We start from the raw sequence: 26867 nt of genomic DNA, 5'->3' as shown, positions 1-26867 counted from the left end.
ATTTATTAGCAATTTTAGTGACTCGTACCAAACATTCGCGAATCCTCCTGATCCACAACTGGTTCTGGAGCCTAACCTTACGAATGTTCGAGGTATTACTGTACTTGCCACAATGCTGTAAGGGATATCTGTCATATTTGAACTGTAAAACCAGTAAACACAATCCTTTCATATCCATGCACCAAATTGTCCCCCAACTTTGTGGCTAGGTAATGGTCATTTAAAAATCTTTGTTAAATTTTGTTTAAAGTTTGTGACCCAAATCCTAGAAGGGATAGCACTGTAGAATCTGTAAGCACTGCCCCTTTTCTGGATGTGTACCCCTATCTTCCCCATGGTCCTGAGGCAAGGTCAAGGTTATTTGAAAATTCTGATTGTTTTTGGTTAATTTTTTTAGTCATTGCATTGTGAGCATGTTGCCTTATAGATGCAATTTTCATTATATCAGGAACTGTTGTTTATTGCCTACCTTACCAAGATAACATTCCATGTGATCAGTGAATTTACTGTCTTTCCTGGAATGCGAATTTGATTGGAAACTTAGGTACTATCCTTTATTAATCTGTGCGTGTTAACAGAAGGACTTTAATAAACACGTTTACAACATCATGTATGCATGTAATACAGCAAAATTAGGTTTCTAACTTTATGACTGCCTGAAGGATAAAAACCAATGACCTCGAATGAAGGAAGGATCACTTCAAGATACCTGAATGTAAAAACTCCTCTAACACCAAGTACCAATTCATTAGCTTTTGACCTTTCCCTTTTTCACCAGAAATTTGTTGACTTGCGTCAATTTAGCAACATAATTTCAGGGAACAGATGTATATGTGTTGGAAGCATCTGGAGAATTGCCTGTTTTAATTTATTGTGGTGTGTGTGTCAAATGCTGATGCTGGAGGATAGACTTAAAAAAGAATTTATTGTAATCTACTGCTTAAACTGAATAGGTTTGCACTTGGGACACAAAGTGGTACCTGGTACACAGTGGGAAATAAACGTTATAAGGCCATAATATCACTGTTGGAAAATATATAACCACAAGAGGAATTTAACATCAAGGGAAGTGTAATGTTGACAATATCCAGAGGTGGAACATACACTCTACCTGACCAATACACACATGCCTACTGACCAACACACATATACTGACCAGCAGCCATTTATACAAGCCAACACCCACATGTACTGACCAACACCTACACTCACTCACACAGAAAGTGGTGGATGAAATAAAAACTAAACTCAAACATACAACTTATAGACTGTTACACATTGAATGCAATGAGAGAAAAGGGTAAGAATATTCACACATACATACTGATATTATATCACAAAAGACTGAAGGGTATTGCGTTTAAGTTGTAGAAGATAAAAATCATACAAACCACTGAAACTTACATGTATAAAAACTAGTTTTGGCAATAATTGGGAAGTATGAATTTCTGAAAGCTCTGGATGACCCTGAAAAGGGATATAGGTAATTGTCCTGGATCAGAGATCTTACTGATGCTGCAGTTGTTACTGCTATTATTGTTCCTACCATGCAAGGGACCATTGTTCTTTCTTCTGCTTTTATACTCTTATTCTTTCATCTTTCATTTCAGTTCCTCTTTTAGCACATATTAAAATCTTTGGCCATCCTTAGATAAACTGCTTTTCATTTCCAAGCTCCTGTTGAGATTCATGTCCCACTCCACAGTCCAGTTCAGATGGTTCTTTACCCTCTGCTTATGTACCAGGGCTTCACTTAATTTTTATAGTTGCTGGTAAACTCACAGTGGTTGCTGAGTCAGTGATGGATGACAAGTGAATGCACCTCTCTATAAACTGGAAACGCAGAAGCAGAGGAAAGCATCCATCAGAGCTGGCATGTGAATGAAAATTCTCTCAGAAAATGATCAGGAGAAAAAAAAATTGAAAGAGTATATAAAACAGTTGTTTTCTAAATGAACATCTTGTATCAACGAGTACAATTTTTTAAATATTCAACAAATAAGTACTGCTACTCCAGCGTGAAACAAACGACTAGGAAGGATTATGGTAGTTCCTTCCCTTCATGTTCAACCTATTTCGAAATGAAAAATCCCAGACTGTTAAAGGTCATAATTACAAGCATAGCAGTGTTAAAGAATAAGACAGGACTTGTGATGATCTAGAACATTGTCATTTTCCCATTGATGGATACCACGTTTCTGAGCTAGAGAAAAAAAGTCATAATTATCACAAAACCACATTTCTTTCCTTTGTTTCTTTTCTGAAAGTCTGAGGATCCACTAAGTAATCTCATTAGTATGGTGTAGTCTCCATGCTGCTTCTGGCGAGTTTGTTATTCAGCTAACAATCCACTTCGCAGAACAAATAATTTATCATTTTTTCTTTTTACGAGAGCCACATTGGCATTAGCAACTGGATTGGTGTTGTCAGTTTTGAGGTCTTTCATGTACAATGAAATATTACACAGATACATTTTATTTGTATCTTGTCCTTTGATTTCAAATTCCATAAGAAATGAGGTGGTCAAAGACGATACCGGATGGAATTCTACTCACGAGGATTCCAGCATCGTTATCACTGTCGGATGCATGTTAAACATATGTCATGTTTTCAAACATTCGCAAAAATCTTACGATTTGAAGTGTTTTCGACCTGTCTTTCTGCCTTGACCTTGCTGTGGCGTGGAGGATGAATCGATGTTGTCTACAAGAGTGTGAATGTAAAGGGTTCTCGTGGCGACCAAGGAGTTCTTTTCATGACGACATAAATACATTTCCCCCTGCCTTCAGTAGCGTTTATTGAGGACTTAGTCAATGAATACATTTTTGAGGAAGTCTTTCCTCGCGTCAGTGAAGCATCTCTTCAAACATTCAATCCTCGAGTGACCATATGCTTTAAGAGGGATGCTGCCGTTCGAAAGACTGATTCTAACGTATCTTCCAAACTATATCCTCGTTGACGAGTTATTCACCTCGGTAACAGGATACATCTGTTGTAACTCTATGGAGAATCTTTTCCAAAAAATGAAATTTCACATTCACATTTTTTCATATGGATAGATTACATATTTTATCTCCTTTTTATACACTAAACATACTCTCAAAATACGAATTACTGACAAGAAGATAATAAGGATGCAAAAATTCTTTGTGATGCATGTTTTCTCCTTCATTGTAAGAAGTTTTGGCAGAATCCACATTGAAAGAAATGAAACGGCCTTGTTTCCCATCACACTGCACGCTACAACATCAGATTGCACAGGTATCAAAATGAGTCCTTGGTTCAACTCATTAGGGTATTGAATTGCATAAACAATCTTTGTTCGTGTCTTTCAGTTGCGGCGCTAATTTGTTTTTCCACCTAGAATAGCAAACAGACTGGGAGAAAAGGCGATTCACAGCATTGCTATCGGATAAATCCGATTTGAGACAATGAGAAAGTAACCTGTCGATTAGTACACTTCGGTGAATTTTGTCTGTTGCTTTGCCAAACTGATCGCTGAAAAGACTTGATATGCTTTCGACAAGATGTCGAACATTGAAATAATATCATTCAGGCACTCAGTGTCAAAGGATGACATTCCAAGAGTTTCAGTGGATTGTTTTGACTTGAAGAGATACGACTGGCGTTAATGTGGCTGTCGATGTTGTTACCACTGTTCTTATAATTCAATGGAGGATTGGGAAGAGTACAACTGCTGCTTTAAATAATCAAGAATTATTTATCTCCTTGTTTGTACCTGAAAAACAAACACGTTACCAGCAGCATTGACAACTACCCCTTGCAGCACTTACGTAGAGAATCTACTGACGTCAGTACAAGAAGCCAACAGCACACATTTATATGTGTGTGTGTTATGGAAATATGATGCATTTCGCTCTTGCAATGACACGGAATTGACAGGCTGAAGAATATTGCAAAGTTGGATTAATGATCCACAATAAATGAAACTACTACACCCTTACGGGCACAACATAGCCACTGAGTATGAAACAAGGTATCTTGGGGTGGAATTTACTAAAGACCTCTCCTGGAAACGCCGTATAGACAAGATGGTGATGAAAGGGAATAGCACCCATGGTTTCCTGCCCTGCAACCTCCGAATCGGTCAACAAAGAAGTCAAGCTCAGTATATTTCTCGCTCGTGCGACCTGACCTTGAGTACTGCTCAACCGTGAGGAACCCACGTAATAAAGACCTGGTAAAAGATACAGGGATGGTTCAGATGTTAACTGTTGGATATATCACAAACAGATACGGAAATATTAGCAGTGCCAGTGCAATTCTGGCTCATCCCCAGTGGGAATCGCTTTAGTCCAGGCGAACCAATGCCCATCTGATCATGTTATTGAAGATAGCGAACAGCCTGTTGGACATACCTGTGAACAAATATTTTAACCTATCATCTAGCCAAATCACCTAGAAAATCATGGAGAAGTCAGAAGCGACAAAACTCTGTCAAGTTCAGCCTCTTCTGTGCACTATAATGATACGGAACGAATTATCGACAACAGCTGCAGAAGTTCCCGACTTGGTATTTCACAAGCAGGAGCTTTCCACCGTCACCTTCTAATACAATCGTCAGTTGCAAGTATGATATAATAATTCTCAGGGCTGTTCCGATTGAGGTTCATGTATGTCTTCTCAGCCATGATATCCAGATTGTTCTTAGTGTGGAAAGACGAAAACGTAGACTGACACTCTTTCACTTATTTCTACCTTTCCTATTATTACTCATCAAGCTGTCCAACCGCTATCTTATTTTCTATATTACTGACAGAGTACAACCCGTTGTTTAATAGCCAAGATTGCATCTTGGGATTTAGACGCCACCTTGTTCAACGATAACCATAAGGCCATACACTTAACGTTACCAGCGCCATTTTGTTATATATCCAGTCACGTCTTACTTTACTCTTAAGTGACCGGGCAACCAATCGACCGTATCATGATTGTAAGGACGTGTGTCGGTCACTAGGTGTGAGTTTTTGGTCATTAGATGAGTGTGTTGGACAGTATATGTGGGTGTAGGTAGATGTGGATTCCGGTCAGTAAGACTGTGGAAAGGTTAATAAGCATGGATGTCGGTTTGTAACACATTATGCATCGATAACAATATCTGAATACACTGGAATATAAATCCACCTAAATACAGCATTAACAATGTTAACGTTATTAGGAAGAAGAAGAAAAACAGCAACTTTAAATATCCTCATATGCAATATTTTAGTTCTGTCTTTATATAATTGAGAGAGAGAGAGAGAGAGAGAGAGTCTGTAGCGGCTCCTGACATTCCAAATGTTCTTCCTGGCTACATCAGGCCATGAACATTTTAACATTGTTGCATATATTAAGGTCAAGATGCGTTGATTATTTGGGCAGAACTAAATCTTTTATTGTGAACCCACGACCTCCCGCATCCGAGGCGGACGCTCTAACCACTAGGCCACCGGAGCGGTAAATCTTTTATTGTGTCTCACGATTAGACAAGCATTTGGTTTCAGGCCTATGGGCGTATCTCCACATGATGAAGGAAAACAACATGAGTCCTAAACAAAAAACTGAAATAAGTTATATTCTTTTCACTTTTGATTCCAAAATTTAAATAAATAAGTTATTGATAATCTCACAATGACGTCATCACTGGCATTCAACCAATCAAACACCGCTATTTGACTCATTAGAGTAGGTGATTGACTCTATTTTTATCCTTTTAGACCTTTGTCTTTGTAAATCCCTCTTGCCTGCTATCTGTATTTTAATACTGAATATTTATAAGCAATAACATGTTGAAATATATTCCCAAGATTTTCCCAGATTCATTTTGAGAAATTCAATGATGATGAAAGGTAAGATGAAGGATAGGACCTGAGTAAACCAAATGTTTGTCACCTACCGGATACGGATTGTTTAATAGTCTGTTGTAGCCCGAATTATCAACTAAAAGCTATGATACTCTGGACATAGCCTGGTACCCTTGCCTGCCATGATGCTCCGCGCACAAGACCAGGACCATACCGTTGAATGGATACCAGTGGAGAAATTGAAGACGGCGGAAGTAATACAAAAATGCACTGGCAATAATAACGAAATGTCATTAAATTAGTTATTTTGAGCCACCGGTTTTGTCGTTGTATTAGTCAAAACTGTGTCATTTAAAGACTTGCTGAGTGTTTGTATAAAGTGTGTGTCAGATATGTTTATTTAAATGAAATCGATTATGCTTTGCTGTTATTTTACATTAAGTTTCAACATTTTCGAATATACCGACTTTCTTGTCATCCAGCATACTGTATTAATAAAATAAATTAATGAAGTCTGGGTGTGTGGGATTAGGTTGGTACTGCTATACATAACTATTAATTCAGTTAAATTTTGGAGCTTTATATTTTTGCCATAATATTGTATTAGTTACGATGTGATAGCCACGACCGGAAATTTGGATACGTCAAGTATTAATATTTGTACTATATGAAGTACAAGGTCAGAGAATATAACTACATCATAAATCACTGATTTGTTTGGATAAATAAATTATTAGATTTTGGTTGGTTTTATCTGAGAAATGTTAACATGAAAAACACGTGCTGTGCTGTAAGGTATATGCCGGGTTTACCTGGTCGCTGATAAGCACTGACGAACTTGAGATTTTTTCTGAACATAACTCATAATGAAAATTAATTATTTTTTATTTTTTTTTTAAATGTACCGATTCATTGATGATATTTTAACTTCAGGATGAATATTACTGGATATAAGCAATATTAACAGTTTTATGCAATTTTGTAAACGGAAAATATTATAGTTTGCAGACAGTACTCCAATATGCAAAATACAACAATGAAACATCAAAGACCATATGTTCTTCGTAGTGCAAAGGTATCAACTAAGACCGATTTAGTTAAGACTTAAATGTATCTACTGAAGTAATTCAGCATGCAAAGACTTAAGGTGCAATTTTCAAAGAAGTGTCCGTGAAAGTCATTGTAAAAACATTTTAGCTGATAGAGACTTGAATAATATTCAGTATTCAATAACTGACTTACTTTTGGTGTTATCGATCTGATCGAAGAATTTGGTTTAAAAAATCCGAAAACTGTATCCCATTCAGTAGATATTTGTATCTATCACTATCACTGGCTTTAGAATCCTGTCAATTTTGATTTGTAGTTGCATATGTAAACTGTGCAAAACTGCTCAGTCACTAAACCTCTTGAGATGTATTTCAAACAATATTTATCAATACTTTCTTCGCTGTAATTTTTTAGCAGTCATTCTCTCTTTGACTTTGTTCATGGACATTTGGAGGCCCGGTACTAGTAGTTGCCTCGCTAGGCATTCAGCATTAAGAGGTTAGTGTTAGGAATTGTCGGCTTGGTGTCAGGATAATGTGACTGGGTGGAACATGATGCTACATGTCTGCGTCATGATGGCCAGCGCTAGACATCACTATAAACTGCCACACTGCGAAATAACTAAGAAACTGTTCAAGATACGTTAAAAATCAAAATCACACGCACACACACATTTGAAGGTATTAGAAACCATCGCGAGTACAAAGAAATTTCATTCTCATCGATGATTGAATAAAATATGCCAGGTTGGTATTTTTAACATCTGAAATATTGTAATAACCGATTTCACAGTCTATTCTCTGCAAGGAAATATATAAATTGCCATTCATTTTATCCATTGGATTTGTAAAATAGTTTCCTTTTTCAGGTCGCTCTTCAGCGGTAATATAAAATTCCGATAAAGATGGTAAATTAAAACAGTTTGCATCAACAACAACATAAACAAAAAATGAAGATTTTTCATTTTCGTAGCATTTCCATAACATGCTGTAAATCGATTTAACTAATATAATTATCACGTTAGTAAAATGTATCAACAAATGTGTAAAAATCGAGTGAAAAAGGTTAACGACTGTAAAATTTATATGTCCGAAGAAAGAAATGAACCAACAAAGTTACCCTTACTCAAGAAAGCTGAAAGGAGTTTGTAAACATCAGTTGAATTCAATGTTAAGTTGGAGGTTCTCATTTTGTACATGACCTAATTAAGGAAGGTAAACAAAATGTATTCCTAAAAGAAGAAACGTTTTTGTCGAATCAATATAGGTAGATGATGAAATGTTTCATACCTTTCAAGAAACAAATATCAGATAGTCTCTAGAGCCAAAAATTACCATCGCACAGCCGAAACAAATTCCAACGGAATAGGAGGGGACAATATTGACTGAAACAACAAAAGTGAGAGTGAATTTAGAAAGGAAATTCTGATTTTAGCGAATCATTATGGAAGCTAAACGAAACTTGCAACACATTTTATTCCTGTAATAAAACAAGAAATTAACAAGGACGTGTTCAAAGGCTATTAACGACTATTGCTTGATACAATTAATAAGAAATAGACAATTGCCTGACGCACCGAATAACATATAGATTATTGCTTGACAAAATTTGACAGAATTTATCTTTACTTACCAGATTATACCATGGAATGCTGTAAATATATCCCTCACACATCAGAATATTGTGAAGGAATCACCAAAGGGTGAAATTCATCTTCAGCCATCAAATACCCATTCTCAAAACAACGTTCACAATAACATATATCTTGTGATATATCTATATGTCCTCCAGTCTCAATCTTCAACTCGTATCTTGAACACATACTATCTAGCTATAGCTGTACTTAAGCAACACGGCAGATCTATCAGTATAGATTTTCAACACTTACGTTTCACTTATATTGACGATATTCAGCATAGGTTGTAGATTGTGCTAGATTTACATGCTATGACCTCAAAATGCTGTCCTACAGTGCTTGGAAAAATTCTTCCCATAACAGGTTTATGCCATCAACATATCAACACATAGCCGAACCATACTCAAACAAAATGTTCTTGACTTTAGTAGCCTATGTTATTCTGTCATAGACATCTAGTTCCGTTAAAATTGTAATGCAATTGGTTGGATGGTTCTCCATTTATAACAGTTTACATCAGAATAAAATAGATTGTAAACGGTAAGTAATAAATAAAAACTATCTACCACTTTTACCCAATACGATTAGGCAGGGACAATTACTAAATACTTTTAGGTTGTGGGTTGTGCGCTATATAAAGATACAGCTTCAATTTAACTATTTTTCTAAAACCATTTCTAATAATTTCTGAACGGTCATGGTTTGTTATTACAATAATAATTTTTATGCGGCTTAACATACATTCCATTTGTTCAGTGGGCATGGTTTTTTATTGCAATAATCGTTTTTTATACATGTTAACATGCATATCATTATTATCACAAAGTTCTTACAATACTAATTTCTTCATTGAAACGTATTAATGTTTCTGGGCAATTTGATATATCATCGACATGTCAGATAGCTACGGAACTGATATATCATTTGATATAAATATTCCAATTTTTATCTTGACCCGAGCAAATGGCTATAATCATATACAGACAGTATCCATTGAACAGCCCTAGTATTCTATCAGACCGCTCATGCACGAGATTTAAAGCGTACACATTTATCAAACTGTTTAAGAATTTGCCACGTATCTTTCACTTAGAGAAAGAAATCCATAATTTATCAATAGAAATAGTATCAAACTCTTTAGAGAAGTCGATGACTAAACAATAAAACCTATCCTGCCCCAGAAATATAGTATTGTACTTCTGATTGTAAAAAAGAAAAAAGGCGAATTGTTTAGTTTTGGGAAGAAGGACTAAACAAGTAAGAAAGGGGTTTGTGGGACGAAACCCCTTGGTTGGAACATAGGGATTTTGTAGCCCTCGGAAGCTCCTGTATCTTAATTGTTCCCAAAGCATAATTGTAACGGTTTAAAGGTAAAGAAAACTTCGTTCAAGAAGCGTTTTCGTTCTTTCGCGTTAATTGTCTCTGTTGCGGTGGGGTGTTTATATGGGATGGGAGAGTGAGGAAGGGTGCCGACTAGAGCTCTCCCAATCTGCTCTTGATGAATACCAGAGTATTCTGAACTAAATCCAGATTATAATGCATCAATAAGTTTCTTCAGCACAGAATGTGTGGGTTCATTCCTGTTGTTTTAAAGATTTTACACATTGAAAGTTAATTGATTTGTTTACTTCACATTTGCTTACATAGGGGACATATAATACTTTCTATTTAAAATGCAAGAAATATGCTAGTGATAAAAACTGTTACATAAAACAGTCAGCATGTGCACTAGATGCGATGAGGTGTGCTGGAAAACATTGATTCCTAAGCAATCAAACCTACAACGATTTAACAACCATTAGCTTTCAAATTACTGCTTGAACTTCAATTTTTATTATTTCGATCTTTTTTATTTTATGTCTCCTGACGTATAAGCATGTGTAATTCCACGGATATTGATCAAAATTTAAGTATGATTTTGCACACTATAAATATAAGTTTTGTTTCAGACGTAAATTAGGGATCCAAGATGATTTAGCTGTTGTTTCGTAGTTACATTTTAAATATAAATAGAGTAGTATTAGTACTAGCAGCAGCAGCAGCAGTAGTAGTAATTTGCGCTCAAACAGCACAATGACCAAATGATTGCTGATGAGGTGTATTACATAATAAATACTATTGTTTCTGAAGTTTGTAAACACTATTGTTTGTTTGCCATGATTAATCAGTTTGTACCACTATGTTTTTTTGCACGGGGAAGGGCTTATCTAATGTTATGAGAACCTGGGCATCGTTTTGCATAATTTAGCAAATACAATATGCTTAAAAGAATAAAGTTCCAGTTTTCGTCACATTATCTGTAGGTAAGAAATAAAATCCAACACCACCGTCAGACTTTATCCTAACATCTAATGCTGAAATATATTGCTGAAATCCTTTTGTAATGTTTCCATCTGAGTCATATTCTCGTTCGCTCAAAATAATATTTTTCAAAGACCTTTATTCTATGTGTATTTGCAAGGTTTCTGACATGAGTGTGTTTCAAAGAACATTAATGGTTCTAATCATCTTTTTATAGTTAACTTAAATTACTATCAGTTATCAAAAGAAGTTATGACAAAATAATTGATCTCCAAAATCTGTATATCTACACCATGTGCAAACTGCATTTGATTTTCCTTTATCCTTGTGGTTTGTAGGCCATTTTTGTATACCTAAACTTACATGGCACTATATAGCTGGGATTGTGCTGATGTGCCAATAAATCATATGCATTATTGTACACAGATCATCCATTTCCTGAAAAAGTCCTCCAGTATCAACCGATCTGGGTAAAATATGGTGGAATTCTTTGTAACATAAACGCTTTATAGATACGTTAAAGTTTTATACAGTTAAAGCTCTATCCAGGACACAATGCATAATTTATGCTATAATTGTTGTCACTGCTTTGAATAAGACTTGACGGAAGTTAAAAAATGTCTTTGTGATTGCATCAACATTTATGGGGAAAAAATATTTCGTTCCAAACCTAGTTTGCAGTCTTTAATATTGTCTCGTTTTCTTCTTTCGCGCGTGCGTGTGTGTGTGTGTGTGTGGATGTGTGTGTGTGTGTGTGTGTGTGTGTGTGTGTGTGTGTGTTCAACTTTTATTGGCCTATCTTAGGTCAACCTAATATATTAAAATATTCTTCTCTACTATTTTTTTTTTCATAGTATTATTTGTCCATCTTTGGACATTATCTCTGTTGTAGTCATTTTGTCAGGTTTTTCGTGTATACCACTTCGTTATTTATACGTGATACCTTGTTTGTTCTTTCTTTTTGCTTTTAATATTTCTGGTCTTAGAGATTTGTGTAAACTTTATAAGTATTATCTTTTGGTTGTACATATTTAATTCGTATTTGTCAATCATGTTCTCTCTATTCACTCTGTTCACGTCTTCTTGTTTGAAAAAACCGAATCACCTAAAATTACTTGTATGTTAGGAAGCTGGCACATTTTGTGCCTAAATGCAGGTGCACAAAATGAATCAGTTGTCAGGTAAGAAAATCAGTTTATACGTCGTTGTGATGTGTTTTCTTCTTTGCCTGCGTCAGCCAGAGGCATGATTATTGATCTTTTTATGAACGTTGTTGATACCATCAATTAGCTTTTTTAAGCCGTCAGTTAATCTTCTGGATTCATTTTGACTTAATTGTTTTGACATTATAGTCCTGAAGGTTTTGTTTGCACAATAGATGATCGTTCTGTTGTTTTCCTTTTCTCTCTGTCCAAGAAAATTTAACTTGCTTCTTTCTCCCTTTTCTCAACATCAATATTATAACAATCCTCCTTTATTTCATCATATTTTATCTTGTTATCTTCTCTCTACACACACTGTGTATGACATTTTCCTGTTATGTCTTCAATGTCTGACCTGATATGTATTTATGATCTATTCCACATCAAAATATATTTATGTCTATTGATTTTCTTTTTCGTGTGATTCCATGCCAACAATGTCCGGTCATCCAAGAGAATACCAAACACTACCAAACTCCTTTTTGTGAGCAAATTTTATATCGCTTATTTGTGTAATGTGTAGATTGCTTGTTCAGAAAACCATTATTTCAATTCAGTGTATTGTATTTATTTTGTCACGTTGAAATAGTTCCTATGATGGATTATTATTAGTGCGGGCAAAATTAGACTTTCAGGATAATATTAAAGATTTCTTAAATACTATTCTTTATCTTGCTTTGTTAAATTCTCAAAAATAATTTAATTAATTAAAGTCATTAATTGAAAACGGTCTTAAATAATACAGTCAATACTTTCTGCATAATAATCTGCTTGTGAGTTTATTTGTAAGCCAAGTAAAGATCATCAAAAAGATACAATGCTGCCAAACGTTTGAACAGTTTCACATTGAGGTCCAATCGTACCACTACTATCCTTGATTCTAAAACAGCTACTACATTTCTCGAGTCATAATGTGTTGCTTTAAATTCAGTTTTGTTCTGAATTATATTTCTAGTTTTTCTGAATCATCGTATATTAAATCTTCTAAAGCTTACGAGAACGTTTCTGTTGTGTAAATTTAGCAAATTACAAATGTATATTTATCCACATTAAATAGGTATGTATCTTACTCATACTCTACTGATTAACCATCTTGTCATCAGGTTTGAAGCTGCTTATTTCATTGTGATCATCATCAAATGAAATTGGAAATCTGCATCTTTTATAAAAACACCGAAGTATACATTTCTTGACAGTTTTATCTCCTTGAATGTTTTTCTTCAATGCATTTTGCTTTGAGTACACTTTTACCCCAGTATATTGAGCTTTGAGTACACTTTTATCCCAGCATATTTAACTTTGAGTACCCTTTTGCCCCCATACATTTAGTTTTGAGTACACTTTTAGACCAGTATATTTAGCTTCGAGTACACTTTTACCCCAGTATATTTAGCTCTGAGTACACTTTTACCCCAGTATATTTAGCTTTGAGTACACTTTTACCACAGAATATTTAGCTTTGAGTACACTTTTACCCCGTCAAAACATGCTACAAATAGTCCCTATCTCTTGATGCTGACATTGTTTATTTTGTCTTAAGCACGTGATTTATGTAAATCACTTCTCTAGAGACTTTCCAGTTCGGTACAGTGTAGCTTTGTGCCGTTATTGCGTTTTGTAAAAGAAAGCTAAATAAGTGACCATTAATTCTTGTTATAGTCTTGAAAGTCCAGCTTTTCAGGGTATGAAAAGTCTTTAATTACGGCTGGTTTTGTATTGTTTTTATGCAATTTTTCATGTTCTCATATCCACCATAAAATAAACTGAAACACAAAACTCATTCTGTTAATTTTAATCTGGTTTTAATCGGGACTGACATGTTTTCTCTCTCTCTCTCTCTCTCTCTCTCTCTCTGTTCTGCATTAAGCGATTTAAAGAAGTATCACCATGATGCAAAGTTTAACATTTTTTGATACAATTATCAATTATTAAAATGTTTTGATTTTCAACCTGAACTAATGAGTCTGCTACTCATGTGATCAGGAGTTAAAAGGGTCTCTTAAATGGTCACGTGGTAACCCCTAGAAATCGACAAAAAGTCCAGATTTTCACTCCAAAATCCAACCGAAAAATTGCCCAGAATACAAAAATTCCTCAGTCCCCTACTCATGAAGAATTCACTCTTTTAACAACAAGAGCATATGATGAGTATTTCTCTCTCTCTCTCTCTCTCTGTCTGTATATATATATATATATATATATATATATATATATATATATATATATATATATATATATATATATATATATATATATATGTGTGTGTGTGTGTGTGTGTGTGTGTGTGTGTGATTGTAAACATGCCACCTGTAATTAGATCTACTGTAATTCAAATCCGAATCAGTTATTCTAAAGTCTAGTATGTGTACCTTTCAATTTTCCGAGAAAAAAAAATTCACCCAATTAAAGTTATACTGTAACTTAAAGCTTTACAATCAGTTGAAATTAATAACAGCCATACTCCTAATATCTTGCAGAAAAGAATTAGCCAAAGTTACATGGAAATATATATAAATAGCCTATTTGAATTGAAGTTTCTGTTGCACAAACTGTCGTCTGCTAAAAGTCATTCTTGTAACATTCGTTCACATGTTAATTATAACTGAGTTCTCGTGTTGGCATCTTTTTAATTTGGTGAAGTATTTTTGTTTTTTATTTTCATAGTAGCTAAAAGAGGACACACTTTACCATGTTGAACCGTACTTTCGGTAGTTATGTGATTTTCTACTATTTCTTGAAGTCAGAGTGAAAATAATATAAAAATTTTCTGTCTTGGAAATTTGATCATTTAGCTATTACATTGCATTTACATGACACGTATCGAAACTCATTACCTAGTATGTACATATTTCCGTCCATTTTCAAAACATTTGTCGGAACTAAGTTAATTAATATATACCTTTCAATTTCTATGACTTGTAGTGAAATTAGTGTATACCTATTTATGTCCTTTCCTCCACGGATCGTGATTTGTATAAATCGTGTGGAGATAAAATCAATGACTTTCCAAGTGAAAGCGTAATCTGAGGAGCAGTTTGGGTCTCCCCTCAAGGCTCATACTGGTCATTTTAGCGCGGGCCAATCGACCCTATTCGACGGCTTTCGTGTCTGTCTAGTAAGGGCAGGCCGATACTAAATGATCTTTACGTATTGGTAAATATAATGTATGTGCAGCGACGCGTGAGAGGAATCAAACAACATTTAGCATTATTCCTTGGATACAAATTCGGAAGACGACATGTGTACCCGACTAAAAAAATTAATTTGTAGAAATATTATATATTAGAAAAATAACTGTCTGAAAGTTTAGGCTAATTAATACCGTAAGTTTTTTTTTAAAATTCCTAACATTAAACACTTTGTGACATTTTTCGTTCTTTACGTTCATTACACGGTTTTGGAAATGGACAGAAAAAATCAAATGCTAGAAATTGAATTGATGTTCTGGACAGGAAATTCGGTCGAGGTAAAACTATGTTTCGAAACGGTAATTATTATTTTTGTTGGCGTAAAGAGTTGAAAAATATGAGTGTATACGTGTCGGGGAGAGGTAAAAATAGCTATAAATTTTGCAACTTTAAAAAAAATGTAAATCTGAAAACTTGCCGACTTCACGGTGAATACACAAACTCTGCCAAAAATCAACAGCTTTATGGGGAAAAAATCCACAAATGTGTTCATCCTGACCAGGAATTTGAAAAAGGAAGTAGCAGTTTTGCATACTATGGTGAGAAACAAAATTCTCATTTTGAGTATTTTTAAGAAAATGGATGACGCATTTGTTCTAAAATTACAATTACGTGCAACAAAATAAATAACGAACATATAGTTAGGCAACTTTTATTTATAAAAAAGGCAACCAATAAACAGCACATGCATACCAAGAATTGTATTTAGTGCCACATCATATGGTAATTCAAAGATGTTGCCATATTTTCCATACTCTTTCCCCATGTAACTTTAGCCTATCACAAAAGTTATTTCGCAAGGTTGTGTTTCGTCGTCAGTTCTCACCGCGTGTCCATTGCAACCATCCTCATGAAGTCTCATCTTACACCCTGATGGTAGCTGAAAAACTCCAGCATGAACACCATACCTGGGAAACAACAGATTGATATATATAACAAAAAGACATTATAAATGGATGAAATAATAAACTTTTCGATTCCTTGGCATTTAGAAATGTAACTCAATTTCTAGCACTTCAACTTTATTGCTACTAGACCTGGTGGCTATCTTCCTCTGTTGCTTGATTTTAACCACCCTATCTCGATAATTGTATTTCTGTTTCAATTATTTTTCAATTTTGTTAATTCCAACTCATTTAGGATTACTTCTATTAGCCTGTCCCACTGATCTTAACCTCAATCACTTCGGTCTATCGTGATTACTCAGACTCATTTAGGATTACTTTTATTAGCCTGTCCCACTGATCTCGACCTCAATCATTTAGGTCTATAGTGATTACTAAAACTTATTTAGGATTACTTTTATTAGCCTGTCCCATGATCTCGACCTCAATCACTTAGGTCTATAGTGATTACTAAAACTCATTTAGGATTACTTTTAATAGCCTGTCCCACTGATCTCGACCTCAACCACTTCGGTCTATCGTAATTACTCAGACTCATTTATGATTACTTTTATTAGCCTATCCAACTGATCTCGACCTCAATCACTTTGGTCTATCGTGATTACTCAAACTCAATTTCATTGCTCCCACTCACTTTCAATTCATCTTGCTCGATCACTTAATCTGTAAATCTCATTCGATCTTCCATGAAATTGTTTTTGAGTTCTTCTATTTGATTACGCATAATCCCCCCCCCCCACCCGTTTCCATTTAATCCTGATTTCGATCTCCCACAGGAGATCTTGCTTTGTTATTGTAATGAACGTCGAACCGACTGGTGTTCAACACATAATTTATCCCATGACTATTGTGTTATTTAGGTTATCACACCTATATCACAATATCATATTTTTTTCACATAGACGGTACAGTTTTCATATAGTCTGTTCAGTTTCATATTTTTGATATCACAACATGTTATGTATCAATTTATGTAGTTCTGACTGGCCAAAAAAAGCCCCTGAGATTATTGTGCACTATTCGTTATCGTTTGGCTACGATCGTGGGAAAACTTTTTTAATCCCGCATTCTAGAATATTTTGTTTTCAATTAACATTTTTCGACTTGAGTTACGAAAGGGAATTGGGGGGAAATGGCCTCTTCTGTCTGAATATGGCCAATTTACCCCATAGGGGCTTGTTAGGTCGTGTACAATATATCATCATATAAAAATGGCGTAAAACCTCAAGACAATAAAAACATCAGCAAGTAAAACTAAGAGTTATTACCCATTTGATAGCCGGTGTGTAAGGTGGGGGGGGGGGGGGTGGTGGAGAGGAGCGGTATACATGTAGCATGGAATCCTAGTTATATACAATTGTGGTTGAAATATTAACTTACAAAAGTAAATAAACTCACCTCTGTTCACAAAAGTATGTAGACACAAATCGGTCTCTCAAGTGACAAAAATTATCCAGCACAGCATATTTATGCGGTAAATATGCGATGCAATTCCGACTCAAAATGTAATTTGTTTACATCTTCTGGAGTCTACTGTTCTAAATCAGATCTTAAAAATATCCGGTAACAAATACATTACAGTGAATATGGGAATTTCTGCATCCATCAATCCTCATTTCGCACGAATATCGCAACAAGTGACACTTTAGAGTAAATATGGCTCGTCTACTGTACTCTAACCCGTACTGTACCCAACAATGTGACTTCACAAGAACTGGACATTCTATGCTGAAATGCGATTTTGTCTGTGTATAATGTTCTGTTTATTCGAAAGAACGCGTGTTCTTCGATTTATTGTTTGTTAAAATTATAATCTACTTTTCAACGTTAGTACTAGTTCAGCATTGTTTGGAAAAGTTTTACGCACAACAAACCAAACGTGCAGCGTCTATCAAAAGTATTCGTTCCTCTTTCTATCTAAATAATTTCCACCGAAATAAACCTGTGTTGAAAAGAATCTCAAATGGGTAAAAATTTCATATTAAAAATTTATGAAATTCGTTGAATAATATCAAGCATTTGCGAGCCTTGGCACGCAAAAGCTGGAATTGATTCAAGTCGTTCATAAATTCAATATTAAATCATTTCCCATTTGCAATCCTCTATTTATATAGCACGTGTTCGCCTCATAGCAAATGACATCATGAAGTCTTGTACAGTAAATGCCTAATGACTGAGACGTCATAATCGTGTTTCGATGTCAGTTAAAAATTGAACTAAATATTTTGCAAGATTAATACAGTCATCAGATTTGAAAATCCGTTAAATACTTCATGAAGGGTCTTCGCTTCGCTACGAATGTTCATGCATTGTGTCCAATAGATTTTCAAGTACTAATTTTATATGTCTAGGGTATAAGTAAAATTGTGTTCCCAGTTTTGTGACCGATCCAGCTGTACTCAAACATCGGTTTGTACGTGCTGATTCAGTGTTGTGACTTTACGTTTCTACAACAGGCGATATGATGTTTGTTATATGTATTAAAATTGATCAGATATTAATAACAGCGATGAGAAAGGGTTTGAAGTGAGTTCATGCTGTACAAACATTGTAACCCGGGGCTTCAAACTTTTTTCGACTCCATTTTTGTGATCCGGCAAGCGATTGAATTCAGAAACCCTTATACAATTCCCGGATCCTGCTCTAAAAACATTACCTTTTCTGCCTTACACACACACACACGCGCGCGCGCGCGCGCGCGAGCAAACACACGGAGTTAGGGTTTTAACGATGACCGTCTATAATGTTTCAATCTACAGGTACATATGCCAAAAAGGAGAGGGGGCATTTTTGTCAATCGTTATCATTGATATCTATGGGAAATCCGTTAGTGGTCTGAGCTGCATGCAATTCCCTTGATCTTCAAATAAGCCATTAAATTTACTGTACTAAATCTTAAGGGTACATGTTTCATACCGCTACTCCATTTACCACAAACATCCTATAACGGTCACTTCTGTACAAAATATTTTCTCACGTAAGGAATTTAACATAATCATTAACGTTTTCGATTGCAAAGTGTATTTTGACACTAAGGATAAATCACGTTGTTTTCCTAGGGTTTGAGTTAATAGCCCGTGTTGCTATTATGCTGTGCGTTCCTCCCCAGAGCACCACGTTACGTGTACCTGTGAAATATTGCACTCTAGATACACATTTTGTAGTTTTTTTCTTCAAAATATCTCCCCACAAAGACATGTTCGAAGAGAAATTTAAAATAAAATACAGAAATAATGATTAAGCGACACATATACGCTTCTATCTATCCATCTATCTATCTATCTATCTATCTGTCTATCTGTCTGTCTGCTTGTATGTTAATTAAGATTCGATCCCAAAAAGATCAACAAATCGAATGCTTCGCATTAAATTAAATAACTTGTTCAGTACTATACTAAAGTCTTTTCTTGCCTGCGATCTGGGAAAAAAAGATCGAAAGAGATGAAAGATGTAACATGTATGTTTAGCCTTCTTAGTTTTCGAAGTCCTGCTCTGTGTACCTCTCGTTTTGTGTTTGTTCATTTCCGTGTTTTTACTCACTTACGCACAACAACTCATTCCTCCAGCTGCAGTGCACGTGCAGTCCAGGCATTCTTCTTTGATCCTGAAGGAGCCAGGTTTGTACTGCACACTTTTGTATTCACATACGTTGTCGGAATTATCTTAAAATAATGAAAGATGCATGAGCATAACTGACCCTTCAACAATTATGAATCAAAATACTGTTCATTTGTATTTCCATGGGTCTACTGAGATAAATAGACCTTGTTTTGATGTAAATATTAATGTTAACAGAATATGGTACGGCCAACTTTTGTGAGCGCATGCTGTATTTATTTTATCATTCTCAGTAAAAATCAAGGATAGAAACCATCAATTCACATAAATGTGAGACTCAAAACATCTCACGTACCCGAGTCAGTCAATATTCTACAGAATATTAATGCTTTCAGTAATTCTATGAAATTTTCTTTTTGGTTGTATAGAATTGGCATTTTGTCCCTATTTACAAGTGAGATGGACTTGATCATTTGCGTTTGTTACTGCACATATATCTTCCGTGAACTGTAGTTTTTGTTATTCTTTTTCAGGCCAGGCCCTAGGATGTGCGGGGCCCAAGGCAACAAGCGATGATCGGCGGGGCCCCAAGCAAAAAAAAAAAATTGCATTGCGGAGTTGATTTTCTGAAAGCGCGGGGCTCAAGGCGGTTACCTCGTTCGCCTTGCCCTAGGGCCGGGCCTGTTATTTTTGGCGGGGGTTTTAATGCAATTTATATGCGCAGGATAGGCTATACATGGCGTCCAGTATAAATGGTGGTGGAAGATCCCAAGAAATCCCCGGTGAGAACCACCTACCAACGGGAAGCTACTGTTAAGCTTTTTCACATACACACATTGGTGGAGCCCGAGACTCGGACCCACGCGGACAGAGGTGAGATGGCTTTTTTGTTCTGTGAGCTGTAGTGGACTGTTAACTGCGAATTAACTGACCGTTGTTACGCAACTAACGAATCGCCAAATGAGACGTAGTCACGCTATTTTGATGCACCCTCACCCCTGCCACCCGAAAAAAAATAGACAACATCCGTTATCGCACTTGTGGTTTTTATTGTAGTTATTCTTATTCAATAAAATATTAAATGTGACTTTATACTTCGATTCAAACTGCCGACGCCTGCCTGGGGATATATGCATATACGGAATACAGTAAACAGACTGCAGACATTTATCGAAACAGCTGAATACCTTTCACAACATATATTACAAACAAAGCAATCACGTACGGAGTAGCCTAAAATAGATAGGAAAGTAGACAAATGTTTGGAAACGCAAACTGCTGTGATGTCAGGACATATGGAGTTACTTACGCATAGCAAACTTTGCCATGCTTATGTATGTATTCTATTTAATACGCTGATAAATCAAACTTGTTTAAAAATGGGGGGGGGGGGTTTCCTTATTTTTCCACTAGAAATAATTACCTGAACAAGAGTGATAAAAAATATAGATTTTTTGGCTGGGGTTGTTTTTCTTCATTTTGTCCTAATTAAGATTCGATTTTATTATAACATTTAGTTTCTTTTCTTTTTAAATGTAATAATATAAATTTCAGAATAAAAGTTGTAAATCATTTGTTCATTTACCCTCAGAATTGGTATCCATTAATATAACCAGATTTCTCTCAGAATTACCATAAACGTATTCCATTAATATTACAAGAATTTTAGATAATAAATTATGACAAGTATGTGACGAATTTTTCTCCTTTTTGTATTATACAGTGTAGAAAACGCCTTTATTGAGTGAAAATACTATTGATCTCAGGCCACGGAGAGGTCGGGCATTTTCCTTTTCATCGCTTTTTAACCAAAGCCTAAAAATGTATTTCATTCTGATTGGAGTTTTGCATTTACTTCGAAAACTTCATATAAAGATATCTTCGAAACCGCTTCCTTCGACTAATTACTATTGTCAGCTACAGAGAGGCATTAAGCAAATTAACGATTTTATTACACCCATTAAGTATCGAGATTAGCAGACACTGTAGTAAAAGAACGGCACAAAAGGAAATGTGAAATTTCAGTAAATAATGACATCGAAGATAAATACCATCTTGTCTCAATCTGTCCTCTATACCTAGCACTTAGAAAATATTGTATTGATCCTTATTATTGTCAGAAACCACGCTTGGATAAACTACTACAATTATTTAAAAATGAAGATTTAACAACTAAGATTTCTAGGTAAATATGTGTATAATGCAGTCTAACTTAGATTATCTTCTCTTGCTGTCGAGTTATCTCCCTCCCTCTTTTCCAAGGAGTTACGTGTGCACATTTTCTCTATCGCCATTATTCATTCATTTATGCAACAATGTTTTGCATATGCATTATGTATTGTTTGACTATGTGCTTTTTCCTTAAGTTAAATCAATAAATTTTCTGTTCTACTGTTGTATCATACAGTTTTTTCTTACTTGTGAAATATTAATATAACCCTCTGACTTCGTTGTTTTCATATCTCTAAGCAGCCCTTATAAACAAAGTTTAATTTATATCCATGGAATAATATGAGACTAATATAGTCTGTGTTGGGGTTTGCACCGAAGCAAGGAAATCCCAGTCAAGGGGTTACATTATTTTCCTTGGCTTCGTGGGGGAGAGAAACATTCTTACCCTATGACTGGCATTTCCTTGTGTTGGTGCGACCACCGACATAGATTATTTTTCTCACCCATCTTTTTTCCAAATGAATTAAAATAGCCCTGCATCGTTGCGATATAGTTTGCAGATTCAACACATACAGTATTAATATTAATATTAGTGAGCTATTTTATATAACGGTCATCAGGTTTTGTACTCTTTTATCAAAATCTGAATACATATCTACGTAGAATCTGCCTATATATGCCGCTCTTAGAAACAAGGCAAGAAAATAAGTTAAATTGTTATGTGTTGCAATTATTGCACAATGTAGCAACGTGCTATTGTTTATATAAATGCCTCTCATTGATACGAATATGCTAATGAGGGCAAAATGTTGACCTGTTGATCCTAAGTACACAAGTTTTGCGCATGAGAAAATAGAAACATAAACAACTTTAATATTATAACTGTATTATGACATTTAATCGATGAAAGTCATATGAAAATAACAATAATTAATGAATGTATTTTATATGGACAACTGTTAAATTTCATCAATTATAGTTTTGGAAAACTTTATATGGTAGGAAAAGGTACGATACTAATCAGTACAAATGATGCTTCTTGTCTACGGCATGATTCCCCAACACTATAAACTGCCACACTGCAGACATCGTAACGATATGACTGAAGAATTGTTAAAGCTGCGTTAAAAAACTCTAAATCACACACACGCACACATACACACACACTCACACAAAACTGTATAATGTTCCAACTAAATTCCAGTGGTGTTCCAATTAAATTCCAAAATTGTATATGTTGATCTGCCTGTAGTCTCGCACATGCAAATGTTACAGTTGCCAGTAGTGTGGCGGTGTGCTAAACGTCTTTTGATGTATGTTAATAGCATAATCTAAAAATGTTCGCCTCTGAAATTACTATTATTCCATATTAATGTTTCAGTCCAGAATATTATTGATGAGCACTTTGTATTTTCAGTGAATAATAATTTGAAAAAAGTTCACCCAAATGAAAATAACTGAGCACAGCAATAAGACCGATTCTGCTTCAAGATGGTAAAGCAAGAATGGGTAATTTCTAAAGTAAACAACATTATATAAAAAGCTAAGGCACAAAATAGTTCCATGATTTGGATCAAAAGTTCTATTCTAGAATAGTCTAAGTTTTCAACAAAACAATATATATTGCTAACATTATAATAAAGAACATGAGAAACATCAGGTAGATTAGGTATTTCCATGCGGAATACCATCAGGTAGATTAGGTATCTCCATGCGGAATACCAGTGCTCTAGATTCAGATTAAGATAAACATGTTTACTTCCATTGATAATGATCCTAATATTTTATCCACACTCGTAAAAGAAGTTTCAACTATGTATTATTTGTTTACAAAATAAAACATACTGATCAGTTACACAAGGAACTTGATCTTGGACAAGGTCAAGTCCAAAATATAATTATGCATAACAAATAAGCGTGGAGAAAAAACTAACAAATACAAATTAAATATAAATAATAGATGTCGCTAATCCACTAATTAGAAGCTCACTAATCACCTCTTTAAAAGTGCCTAATCTGCTCGTTTGAAGCCACCAATCACCTTGTTAATAGTCAATAATCAACTCTCTAGAACTACTCATTAGAAGTCACTCATCTACTTAAGTATATATTTAATGCAGCACCATCAACAACTGAAGGATATTTCACGTCTGAAAGTTTCAATCAATCTCTCTCATTTTATAAAGTTTATATTGGTACAAGTTCTCTAACTTAAAATCTGTTCAAAGCAAGAAAATAAACAGATTTGGATAAAAGTTTCTTTAATTTCAACTGGGAGTATAAAATGATGGGAGCCGACACTCAATACTGTTGTAGAATAAACATTAGCTTCTTACTCCCACTCTTAGTTTTTTATCAGAATTTTATATACAAGGGTATCAGTTCACTCATAGTCTGACAATTAGAAAATAAATTAGAATAAGGAATGCTTTATTCAAATGAGTGGCGTAGCTACCTCACAACCACCACCACCCAGCCACACACAACATGGCGAAGAGGTGTTAGTATTCACTTCAAACCACCTTTTCATTGGGATACAGTCCAGAATATATTCTTACGCCACTGATACAAATATGTTTCATTTCTTTCAAATATGCTTATTTAATACTTATTGCCAGTTAGAATAAGACCACAAGAACAAGAAAATCTGAGATAGCAAAGAAATTCGCTTAGGACAATAAAACAATTTGATAAGAAATAGAATTTTCATGCTCAAAGAAAGTCTGCTTGTCATCTTCAATTTTGTCAAGGTTAAATTGTACTAGATTTGGCCGTCTGTGACGATTGCATTTTCCCGAATGCTTGGAGGTGGGGTAGAGGGGTGGCTGGGGTTGTCATATGTCTTATTTTATTGACACAGAATATTTTGTGCCCCATAAGACGGATCATATACACAGGGAAAACAACAGTATTTTTTCCAGTTAACAAAGATCTTGATTTAAAAATGGTACATGCCAGACTATTAGAAATTTCTCGATAGAAAGACAAAAAAGATCCCCAGCAAATTAGAATTTATCTTTTAATCTGAATTTTCTAAATGATCAGATCATTGGATTCGCATTTCGTATGGTAATGTTTGTACCTTTACGTTAGTATAAGATATTTCATTTGGATTTTACCTGTTGTCGGAGCACTTGCGAAACAATATGATTCAACCCGATGAAAAACAACCAGAACCACCAGCAGAAGCAACGGCATATGTCTGTTCACTTTGGGCATCATTTTCTGCAATGTATATATATATATATATATACCTTTCACTAAGTCGTTCATATAATAACTGCCCTTGCTTGTCAATGTGAACAGGTGCAAACATACCTTATCACTAGGTTCGTGTCAGTAGTTGTATGGGGCGTTTGGGTGTGTACAAGTTGAACATTACGCACTTACTTTAACATGCATGGCACGCTATTAAGTACAAACGTGAAATCCTATGTTAAATGGGTCCATAGGTTTAAAATAGGAATGGTATTATAGTGCCAAAGACGTTTAAAGGGACACACTTAATGCTGATGTCAAAATGGTGGACGGATAAAGGGTCGAGAGTTTATAGAGTTAAACGGAAATTGCAATTTTAACAATTTGATCTATAATCCAATCACACCAAATATATAGTACATGGCCCGCTTTTTATTACAATCCAAACACGACCCCCGATCTTCCAACTAAAAAAGTAGGAAGTAATGATGCACCAATGTTCACATAAAAATTAAATCATAATGAAACATTCAAGGAAGGGTAGGAAGTGTTTATAGACACGTCGAGACTCTTGCATACAAGCAAGTACTCTTACAAGTGAAAGGGTTAAAAAGAGTTATACGTTTTAGTTTGTCAACAACACATACATTGATAAATACATACATAAAACAAATATAAAACACAAATTTGTTTTTGATAATAAGATAAATTACATCTCTTTTCTATTGATCTAAGTGGCCTTTAAAAAAGCTGTTTCGCTTTATTAATTAATGACCTTTAATATAAGTAGCCTTGCTTCACTGGTCTTTTGTCTTCTCGAAAATCATTGCACGATAGGTCCATGGTGGAAGATCTCTTTAGTTTTCCTTGCCTCTCCACATAAACGATTCTCTTCCATATGTGTCTGTGATCCTGGTAATGATCCACGATGCCTTCACATATATTGAGTAGTCGGGGTTAAACAGCATATCCAAAACAATGGTTGATGATGGTTGATGACTTTTTGTGGACACATAAAGGATCTCTTGCTATGACAAGCAAACAGACCGTTCAGGTGACCCTCTTTGTGCCAAAAGTTATAAAGGATTTTATATGTGCTAGTTTCGCCAACAACTTGTTGTTGTGGGTATTTCCATAAAAAGTAAAAGAGAATTTTGAGACAAAATGTTGTTTGCGGGGTGTTTATTTAAGAGGGAATAAGGTTTCTATATTTTCATTTTCTTGCTTTATAACGGGGGTACAATTGTGTAATTGTTTAGGTCCCTGACTCCAGGTCCCCATTCGTTCCGCACCCGGCCTAAAGGTATTTTTTTATTTGACTCGTACTCCCCTCCTCACGCATTGCACCTTACGGCTGGTTTTATTGCCATGCTGAGATATCTTTTTGATAGTGATCCTTGGCAGAAATCTATTTTCGTCTAGTGTATGCTGTTACGACACGATCGTCATAAACTAAGTAACAGAAAAAAGCAAAACCATGAAGTTTGGTAAAACTCAACAAACAATTTAATTACCTATGATATAAAATGAAATTTCAAGAGGAACTTACAGTTTTGTGATTGAATTCAAAATAATCCTAAAAAGTTCTGTTGAAATAAAAAAAACCAATGAAATGTTCCCATTAAATTTCAAATCCGGAAATATACTGGTTCGCCAAGAATTGCGATGTTGTGAAAATGGTGTCGTCCAAAACGCCTTTCAATAATTCACAGTAGTTCCAAATTAAGATTATATTCCAATGAGCATTATCTGTTTCCACTGAATATTCCAAACAAATATTTTCCTCTCAAATGCAACATAAAATACGTCTGCAGACTTGATATTACAACAAGAACACAAGAAATAAAAATTAA

The 26867-nt window shown here is 35.0% G+C and overlaps 1 protein-coding gene across 1 annotated transcript; it reads right to left on the bottom strand.

Moving 5' to 3' along the window:
* Positions 1–15817: 15817 nt before the first annotated feature.
* LOC149802187 (uncharacterized) lies at positions 15818–25081 on the bottom strand. Its single transcript, XM_089954403.1, has 3 exons — positions 24936–25081; positions 19631–19748; positions 15818–16089 (listed from the first exon to the last, which is right to left on the bottom strand). Exons 1-3 carry the CDS (start codon positions 25036–25038, stop codon positions 15954–15956), a joined length of 357 nt encoding a protein of 118 aa, XP_089810529.1. The 5' UTR covers positions 25039–25081; the 3' UTR covers positions 15818–15953.
* Positions 25082–26867: the final 1786 nt, after the last annotated feature.

Source organism: Sinohyriopsis cumingii, chromosome 4, assembly GCF_028554795.1.
Source record: "Sinohyriopsis cumingii isolate HCF-2022 chromosome 4, ASM2855479v2, whole genome shotgun sequence".
Lineage (NCBI taxonomy): Eukaryota > Metazoa > Mollusca > Bivalvia > Unionida > Unionidae > Sinohyriopsis > Sinohyriopsis cumingii.
This window is presented reverse-complemented; position numbering and strand designations above follow the sequence as displayed.